Source organism: Chionomys nivalis, chromosome 14 (genome assembly GCF_950005125.1).
Source record: "Chionomys nivalis chromosome 14, mChiNiv1.1, whole genome shotgun sequence".
Taxonomy (NCBI): domain Eukaryota; kingdom Metazoa; phylum Chordata; class Mammalia; order Rodentia; family Cricetidae; genus Chionomys; species Chionomys nivalis.
The window spans coordinates 48,685,337-48,695,727 of NC_080099.1; the positions used below are offsets into that span (position 1 = coordinate 48,685,337).

The 10,391-nt window shown below is 43.6% G+C and overlaps 1 protein-coding gene across 3 annotated transcripts in view; it reads left to right on the plus strand.

Moving 5' to 3' along the window:
• Nrep (neuronal regeneration related protein) overlaps positions 1 to 7,630 on the plus strand; it is a 28,115-nt gene extending 20,485 nt beyond the window's left edge. For all 3 annotated transcript variants that reach the window (XM_057789280.1, XM_057789279.1, XM_057789281.1), the window contains exons 4-5: positions 1,345 to 1,422; positions 5,845 to 7,630. In XM_057789280.1, the coding sequence (XP_057645263.1) occupies positions 1,345 to 1,422; positions 5,845 to 5,970 (204 nt within the window). In that variant the 3' untranslated portion in view covers positions 5,971 to 7,630. The remainder of the gene's footprint in view (positions 1 to 1,344; positions 1,423 to 5,844) is intronic.
• The last annotated feature ends 2,761 nt before the right edge of the window (positions 7,631 to 10,391 follow it).

Genomic DNA, 10,391 nt, shown 5'->3' on the forward strand with positions numbered 1-10,391 from the left:
GCAAGTTGGCCTGCCCTTTATGAGTTTTCCTTTTACCATCTGTGTAATTAAAATATTCCTATTCATAGGCCCACTGCTGTAAAGAGTGTATACAGTGTGTGCACTTACTCTGATCTACCGTGTGCCTTAACCATTACTGACAGAACAGCACAGTTACTATTATGTTACCCAAGAGGAGGAGTGCATTATCCTTCCATGCTCCCTGCTTCACATTCCCAACCAACTAGACTGGTTGAGACATACAAAATAGGAACCGTTAACTCAACAAGTAGTGCTTCCAAAACTGAAAATGACACGTGAATCTCTTTGCTAATCTGTTAATGAGATCTGCGTCTTAATTGTTACTGTACGGAAGGGTTACTTACAAAACTGAGGCCTGGAAGGAGTCGCCTCTCGTTTCATCCCCCACGTCAGGCAGCGTGGTGTCAAATGTGAGTTAGTTCTGACAGATGGCTGTTGGATTCTGTCTCTAAGGTTTTTTTTTTTTTTTTTTAAAGAAGATTTCACAGTTTTCCACTCTAAATACTTTTAGTAATTTAACAACTCTCGTGCCAAGTTCTTTCTTATAGCTGACCTAAATTTGCAATTTGTAGTTTAAGCCTCCCCGCGCCCCCACACACACTCCCTCCATCTTGCTTTCTGGAAATAGAGAACAGCTGGTCAGCAACCTTATGCGAATAGCCCTTTGTATATTTAAAGGAGACTTGCTCAGCTTGCCTCCTTCCCTTTACGTCCGCCCACCCTCAGAATTCATCAGCTCTTGTTATCTGAATCGTTCATTGCACAGCTGCCCAGCTCCCTGCCCCTCTCTTAGTACCAGGCTGCTTCAGGGAGCTGAATGCAGTGTGGTCTGAGTGGTCGCATGGAGCTGGGAAGAACATAAGACATTTGGGCCCTCCTCCTCAGCTTTGCGTCTGTTCTTCAACCTTCTGATAAGTGAAGGCTAATTCCTCAGAGTGTCGATCGCTACCTGAGCATTTATGTCATAAACTAGGAGACTTGCAAGGATACTCATGGAACATAAGATACTTTGAAAGCTCTCTATGGCCGCTTAGCGCACCCTGCCAGACATGCATTAGGCTGCCACTTTGCCTGCTAACGCTCACATTGATTGATATCACTGCTCTGTCGGACTCCATCTTGAAAGACTAGCCAAAGCTCTCCTGGGTACAGTGCGTATTCAGAAAAAGTGTAATGAGTTTCCTGGTGCTCTGAGCAGACAGGGAAAGAGGAGAATGTAGACTCTAGAATGACCATTAAGAACTGAGCTTGTGGGGGGTGAAGCCATGTGGTCTCAGGATGGACCTTTGTGATTTGAATGTGTGCGCTTTTATGTCTCCATAGGTTTACTACCCGGAACTCTTGGTCTGGGTCAGCCAAGAACCATTTCCATACAAGGAAATGGAGGGAAGTCTTACTAAGGTAAGAGCCCCAGCTGCTGTTTGTAAACATTGCTTTCAAGTTTGAAGTGTAATCACACATAAGGAAATAATCCAGGCTTATTTTATTTTCATCTTAATATCCATTTTACAATCCCATAATAATCCACTAATACGACACTATGCCGGTCTTAGAAATAACATTTTTTAAAACATAACCTAGAACTGGGTTTAGTGGTGTTTACCTAATAACCCCAGCACTTAAAGGCTGAGACAGGAGGACTGCCGGAGATTTAGGCCTAGCCTGGGCTACATGGTGAGACCCTGTTTCAAAGCAGACAAGTCAACAACAAAAACAGAAAACGAGCAAACCAGCCTCGTAGACTTTTGTGATCCACAACTCAGATGCAAATTTTCACTTAAGAGTCTCCCTGTGTCAAATGTTCAGTCATGAGCTTTCCCTATAGATTCTGTGAACTACAGGGAGTATCATCAGTCTCCAGTTCTCCCTGTAGATACTGTGAACTATAGTGAGTTCAGTCTCCAGTTCTCCCTGTAGATACTGTGAACTATAGTGAGTTCAGTCTCCAGTTCTCCCTGGAGATACTGTGAACTATAGTGAGTTCAGTCTCCAGTTCTCCCTGGAGATACTGTGAACATAGTGAGTTCAGTCTCCAGTTCTCCCTGGAGATACTGTGAACTATAGTGAGTATCAATCTGACTTTAAGTGGAAGATTGTGCTTCTTAGCACCGATCTGCTGGTTTCACAAGGAAGAAAGACTCCATTGAAAGTAAAATTTCTGCTCAGCAGTTTCAGGGACTGGAGGTGACTCGGTGGTTAAGAGCTGTGTTGCTCTCCAGAGGGTCAGGGCTTGAGTCCCAGCATCTACATGGTGGCTCACAACTGTCTTTAAGTCAAGTTTCAGGAGGGTCAACACCCACTCCTGACCTCCTGGGCACAATTTGCTCATGGCACACAGACACGCATGCAGGGAAAAGATCTACACACATAAAAGTCATAGTTTCCCCCCAAAAGATCGACATTTCATGTCATTGAACCATGGTACCACCCCACATGTGATGTCACTGCCGTTTTCCTGTATGAGAAGACCTTATTTCCACGGACTGGTTTGAGCAGTTCCCCTGATTAACAGGATCTTCAGAAACTGCAGTCCTGTTATTGGCAGGTGCCGTGGAAAGAATATAATCCTAAGTTGTTTTTAGACATTCAGAGAATTTCCAAAGTTTAAGTTGAAACTTTTGTCAGGAAGGCAGATGGAGAACATTTTATGGGACCTGGTGGAAATGAAAGTGTGGTAGTCTTACAGAGCTGGAGTGGAAAGGACCTGAAGTGCAGAATCCAGCTGCGCCCCACAGCTCCAGCCTGGGCCACGTACCTGTAGTGGTAACTTCATCCTCACCACTACCATCACCACCTCCTTTTCCTCCTCCTCCTTATTATTATTTATTCTCCTTGTTGTTGTTGTTGTGGTTGCTTTGATGGCCCGAGAGGTAGAACCTATGCTAAGTACACATTTTGCCCCTGGGCTCCATGCCCCACCCCTTAAAATTATTTGCACACATACATGCGTGCTTTTGTCCTTAGACGTTCTTTTCTGGGCCAGACCAGGGCATAATTCCCCTAAATTAGCAGCTGAGGGTGGAAAAGAAAGCCATGTAGTCAATTTTTGTCTCAGTCAGCCCTCCCCACAGTACCCTTAGATACTGGAATATCAACCAAGTGGGAAAGACTAGATGAGGCTCCTCGGTGAGCTGTGAGGTCTGTGGGGTGTCTCTTCACTCCGTGCCTACACCAAAGCATGCTCTAGGATGGGTGTGGAGGGTACTGGGCACCACACCTTCAGCCCTTCGCTTGTCTCTTCTCAACAATGGAGTGGTATTTTAAGCATAAAATACTTGCCCTTTTTCCAGAAGGAAGCTTCGGGAAAACCACACTTTTGCATAGCTGCATGAAAGATGATTTCAATTTACTTGGTCCAAAGCACCTTACTTAGTAGCTGGGACCGAGCTAGCAGTCACCAGAAGGAACTCCATCCCTGAGGATGTGACTTCTGGTGGAACAGGCCTGTCGTGGACATGGAGCACCTCTGCTTGCCCTCCACCCCCAGACTTCTAGAGAACCCAAGTTCCTCTGTCTCACAAGAGTCATTGTGTGCAGATGGTGGAGAGAGGTGACTGTTTCACCTCGACTGTCATAGAGCCTGACATCTGGGAAAACAAGGTATACCGGAGACAGCCAGTTCTGGAGAGCAGAATGGTAGGAGTCAGGGAAGAGGATTGTGATCTAGTAATTCCGGGCTCCAAAGAGGAGGTGCAAAGAGCCTGGCTCTGGGAGTTGCTCCCTTTAAAGGCGTTTTGGTTTACTGGCCCTTGAGGTCTTGTAGTAGCATGCCTCTGCATGACTTACTGATGGTCTTTCTGTCATCCGGTTACTTGGATGTCTCCCATAGAACAAGTTAATTAAGGGCAGGCTGGGTAGGGACAGTTTGTTGCTGTTTCTCTGTAGGCTCAAAATCCAGTGTTTAGAACAGTAACAAGTGATGGCGTGCACGGGGGGACAAAGTAGTACAAGTGTTATGTTCACATCTGAAATACTCCAGCTTTTTGTCTCTGTTTTTATGGAGGTCAAAGGTTAGTGGGACAGGGCCTCATAAACGAAGACAAGACTCAGTGGTGTGCTGACTTTGGAACAGTTTCAAGGCCACACTAACGGTCAGATGGGGTGTGGCATTGCTTGGAAAGTATCGATGGGTTTTGCTTTTGTTCTGTAATTTGTGGATTATATACCAAATTTCAAGATTGAGATTCTTTTTTCACAATTACCATTTTAACTCTGTTTATGCACTATTATTGAGTGCCCCAATTTAACATGCTTTGAGGAATTTTGTTTAGAACCTTAATGCTGTGTGAAGAATTATACTTCTCTGGCTGTTTACTGATATCAGAACACCCTCTGAAATCACAACCTAGACCAGACTGTTCAGGGACACACTGTGTGGGTTTCATATAGGGCTTTCGTGTGGAAATGCTTTCAAAGTTCTAGGCACATTGGGTGTTGCATGTAGTAGGTGTTGCTTCTTCAGCTTAAATGACCTACCCTGAAGCTGCTGGAAATAAAGAAACTCCTGGCTCCCAAATTCATCCTTAATATAAATTCAAATGTGTAATTTGCAAGTCACAAAATGAGAATATCGCTTCAATCCTAGTACTTCCATCCAGGCAACTTCATCGATTGGAACTTTCTTGTTAGAACCTAAAACCCAAGCAAAAAGAGATTTAAAAAGGAAAAGAGAAGAAAAGAAATACTCAAAACCCACAAAGGCTATTCCCACCCCACCCCCTAGAAAATATCAACAAGTAATGGTTTCATTAAGAAAGATCTTTGTCTTCATTGTATGTCTGGATGGAGCATACAGTCTTTCTTTTTTAATGAATTAAGGCTTTTGTTCAGTTGTTCAGTGAACCCCACTATCTGGCTCTCTTGCTGCTAGGTTCTGATGGAGGCTCTCTTCCTCCTCCTCCTGTGTGTCCAGAAGCAGCACAGTGGTGGTCATCAGTCGGGCCCATCATCTTAGTCCTTGACTCTGTAAGAGACTTGAGTTTTAGGCTGCCTGAATCTCACCAGCCTCTTGATGTGGTTTCTCACTCTCCTCCTCCTTCCTACGGCTGCCGGCTGAGATTCCTTTACATTGTGCACATCTCAAACACTTCCATCTTGGGTACTGGTTTAGTCCTGACATTAGCGCTTATATGAAGTGTGCCAGTTGCTTATAGAAAGTTCACATAGAAAGATATATGCATTGTGATATATTTTAAAGTGTTTTAATGTGTAATGGGAAGTAGATTACTGTCTTCCCTCCATCACATCACTCACTGAAAAATAAAAGTATGGATCTAGAGAGATAGCTCAGTGGTTAAGGATACTTTCTGTTTGGGCAGAGGACCTGGGTTCAGGTCCTCACACCCACATCATGGTTCACAACCATCTGTACCACAGTTCCGGGGATCTAATGCCCTCTTCTGGCCTCCGTGGACACTGGACATACATGCTGCACACGTAGGTACATGCAGACAAATGCTTGTACACATAAGATAAATCTTTAAAATATGCATTGGCACTCCTGTGTGCTCTCCTAACCCAGGGTGATCCTGGGTACTGACTCTAAGGAGTGTTGCCACCACCATGTGAGAAACACTTGCCTACACACAAGCAAAGGAAAGCTGTCTTTAATGGCTTCATCACCCGCTGACCTAATATTTACCTTTAAGAGAATACTATTAATATATAAACTGTTCGCAAAATAGCAGAAGTTCAAGAATAAAAAGTGAGTAGAAGTGAAAAACAAAACAAAACAAAAACTTTTTCAAATGGTTTTAAAGTGTCTTTCTTTGTGTGTGTGTGTGTGTCTGTCTGTCTCTCTGTTTGTCTGTGTGTTTCCTGCAGGGGAGACTTCCCGTGCCAAAGGAAGTGAACCGCAAGAAGACAGAGGAGATTAGCGCTGCCTCCCTCGCTCCACCAGGCAGCCATGAACTCTGCTCCCCAAATATCAGTTACCTCTACTCTTTTTAATCGTAACACCTCCATTTGTATCGCATATAGTATATGGGGTTTTGATGAGGTCTTGGTATCATATATGGGATTTTTTTTTCTGTGTAAATCATCAAATATAAGAAGAAACTATGGGACTCTAAGCCTTGCTTTAGAGAATTTACAGTGGACAAATAGGTATCATCAAAACAGTTTCTAATCATTCTGACTCAAGTGAAAACGCTCAGAATTTCACACTGTGAATCCACGTTTACAACCCCTACAGGTGGGCCTTCAGGCCTGGTTCGCTACAACAATGTCTTCCACAACTCAAACTCCCACTGCGCTCACATGACTGGTCCACACCCACCTCTTCATCACACGGCTCCTGACTGCTTCTTGCAGAGGCTGAGAGTCCCCCCACTTTTTTTTCTCACTTAGATGTAACAAGCCTAGTAGTTTATGTTCATTGATCGTCTGTATATCTCTATATTTTATCCATGTACTCTTTTGATGTATAGAAGTAGTTTGAAACTCATCGTTTCCTTGTGGTAAGTGACCGAGATGCTGCCACAGGACCTGAGACACTGATGAATGGTGCTATTTTGGACTTTCAACATGCTCCTTGGCGAGGTAGCTCTGATGGAGTTATTTTTTATTTTCATGTTCTGAGAAGGTGTTGTTGGTACTCTGTTTCCCCGAATGTTGTTCTCCAGACTGGACTGTCTTGTTTTCCTGGTGTCTTCAGTGTGGCTTTCTTCTTCAGTGTAGTAGGTTGAGTGGATGCTACCGAGAGTGTGAGGGGCTGTCCTCTCGTGGCTGGCCCTGGTGGAGATGCCGTCATGGTAGCGGGAGCAATCACAAAACTGTAATGTACCTACCAGAACTCTCCGTTCTGCAGCCTCACCTGCCTGACTAGAAAAAGAAAAGCAATAATTCCACAGGCATTTGGAGGTATCTCTTTAGATTCCCTTTGTTTGACTGGATATTTGGGGGGCGGGGGGAAGGTCCACTATCTTTAAATAAGTGCCACATGGGGAAAAAAATCCAAAGTACTGACATCCAAGTAGGAATTTGAAAATTATACCTTTCCAAAAGTTGAGGTTGGAAAAATGTCTTTACAAAATAATGATTATTATCATGATGATGATGATGACGACAATGATGATGACAAAAGGCAAAACACCTTTTTTGGGGCCGATTTGATAAGCAAGGTGTAGATTTTACATTTTTGTCCTTGCTCCCAATGAAATGGATAAACAAAAATAAAATCCGATAACACCATCTCTTCACGGAATGTTGTTGTGTTAAGCCAGACTGAAAGCCCACCTTAATTTTTATATAATGTCTTTAGCTCTTCCTTTGACAGGGCAGGCCTTGTTCTGAACTGTTTGCGCTTCTGACTGTTAAACACCAGTGACGCATGCACTGTACCTCTTCCCCCTCTTCTCGCTCCCCCACTGGCCTGAGTTTCTCGTGCATTCTTCCCTCCTCACCCCCACCTTCGTTAGGATAGACATATTGGCTATGTAAATAGAGCAAGAAAACAGTGTTGTGCATTTGTGGCATTTATGTGGAGTTGCAGGTGCGCACTGCTGAAAATGCCGGCTTTGTAACATGTGCTCCTTACTGTTGCTCTCATAAGTACCCAGTGCATTTTAGCTATTTTAGTAGTATTTGTTCAATAAATATGCAAGCTGTAAGATAACTGTGGTCTGGTGTCGTCATTGCAGAGTCTGACTTCTTAATTAATGCCTACGCAGATTCATAGTAATATTGTGTTTCTAGGACCCCTCGAATCAGGCCAAGGGCCAGAAGAGAGATTTACCTTTCAAGGATTTTCTCTTTGGGGGTTTTATGAGAGTAGGGAAAGGTGGGGGCTGATTAAGATGGCATTAACGTCATTGCCTTGGTCACAAAGTAGAAAAGGAGAATTAAATCCAAATCCTTTCACTTCTAGACGTTTACTCTCTAGGGCTTTCCCACATACTTAGAATGCACTTTCTCACCCTCTCTTTGCCATTAAGACCCACGCCGAAGGGTTTTCACCTTCACGCAGACAAAAGGCTTACATTTGTAAGAGGATACAATTCTGGGATGAATGTTTAAGCCACTAATGTGTAGGTATGTAATCACTTGGAACCCTGTGGCTGATGAGATGCCATCATCAGAGCCTTTTAGAGGTCTCAAGTGACGCTGAAAACAAAATTGGGGATTCATGCCGCATAAGTACTTGGGCTTATTCCTAGCTCTCTTTCTGTGGTGTGTGTGTGTGTGTGTGTGTCTACGTGTTGCTGTAGATAGAATACAAGGTTTTGCACATGCAAAGTAAGCTACTCTACCCACTCATTGATATTCTCAAACCTCTCTTGATATGTTCTTTAGGGAGGCAGACGTTATGGGGACAACTAGATAGCTCTGAGACCTATGAATAGAGGGACCGAGGTGCCCAGGCAACCACCAAGGGAGTGGTCATGGTTCTCCAACCCCAGCCAGAGCATTAGATGATTCTAGCCTCATTTGACATCTTGTCTGTTGAGAAATTTCTACTGCTTTCCGTGTTCATTATAGGACTGAAGCATCACCTTGATTTATGCAACAGCTTCAAAAGCAATTGGTGTGGTGTGGATACTGAGAGTTCAACTCAACAGAGGGTATAAAGAACTGGAGAGAAAGAGAGAGCGTGTGTGTCTTACCACCCCCACACTGGAAGCGTGTCCTCAGTAGGGTGGACAGAAGGTTCTTGGGGGAGATCCTGGTTCCTGATGCATGTCAAGAGGTAGTTTGTAAATTGGGAGGTCATTGAGTTTAGTTTGAATTAGTGCATATCTCAGGTGAGATACCAATACTTGTATACACACCCAGAGGCTAATGCCTCTGCATATAAGGGAAGGGCTTCTTTTATTTGATTACCTTTCTACTTATAAACAATCCTTTTTTTTCCTACTCAAAAAGCTCCCTGTTTTTGGAAGGGTGTCAACTTTGAGGGGATATACTCAGCTTTATTACCTTCTTAAGCAAGATTATGAAAAAATGATGAGACTGAGCCATTGGAGTGGCATTTCTCTATTATTTTATTTCATCCATCTTAATTATCTGTTGCTACTAAAGAGATCACAACCATGTTTTTCATATTGAAACCATATACATTCATGTTCCTCAGGTTCTACATGTCAGGATTTCTGCAGTAGTATAGCTGGTGACTATTTGTATTTCCTTGCAACCAAGATGTCAAACAGGGCCGCAGCTATCGGATGTTCTAGCTAAGATTGAACCATGCTCCCTCCCTTGGCTGTTGGCTGGGCACCTGTCTTAGGGTTTACTATTGCGGTGAAGAGATGCCATAACCACAGCAATTCCTATAAGAAAACATTTAATTGAGGGTGGCTCGCTTACAGTTTCTGAGATTCAGTCTATTATGGTCATGAAGGGGATCATGGCATCATGCAGGCAGATGTGGTGCTGGAGCTGAGAGTGCCACATCTTGACTCAGAGGAAACAGGAAGTAAACTGACTATCACACTGAGGGAAGTTTGAGAAAAAAGAGACCTCAAAGCCCACTCCCAGAGTGACGCACTACGTCCAATGAGACCACACCTCCTAATAGTGTCATTCCCTTTTGGGGCCATTTTCTTTCAAAAGATGCTTCTTCTATCGAAAGTTCTTGGAGCCTTGGGACCATGGTTATGAGGTGCACATCCCGAATAAAACAGGGCAGCAGAGCTTCCATTTTCTAATCAGAGTGCTGTGAGTCCCACAAGAAATCGTTACCAGCAGTTGTAAAAACACAAAGGTTGCAATACGTGATGTTTACAGTTCTAAGAAAAATCTATGGTGTTCTGGGAGGCCACTGAAGTCGGCTCATTCAGCCTCCATAAAGCTTACAGTGATACATGGTTGACCTTGCCCTCCACTGTAAAGTTACAAGAATCATTTCAGGAGCAGCCACTAAACTGTTAATGGTTAATACCTGTTGTGGCAGAGTAAGGCTGAATTTGATGGCTGGCTAGGGTCAAGCAGGAGCCCCAAACTTTGGTTAAAGGCAGAAAACAAAAACAAAAAACCAAGCATTACCTTATTGAGATGGCCAATTGACAATGGACTAGATATAACCCACTGACTTCAAAGAGTTTTTAAGAATGTTGATTAATTACAAGTGCTTAAAAATTGAGAGCTTCCACATAAACATCTAGGTAGAAAAATAGAAGCTGTAACAATAGGAGAACGGAGCTGAAGAGCAGGCTCTCCCTTCAGATGGATGCAGCATGCTTCCTCCTCCAGCTGATCCTCACCATGACCTCTGTTCTCACTCCTTGCTTCTTCTATCACCTGCCTCTGCTGGAAAGGCAGTTTGCAACAGAGAGTAGTGGTACCCTGGCTTTACTAACAAAGGACTGGAACCTTTATCAAGAGTTTTTGTTTGACAGTGGAACTACTTGTCAGAACACTAACCAGACTAGAAA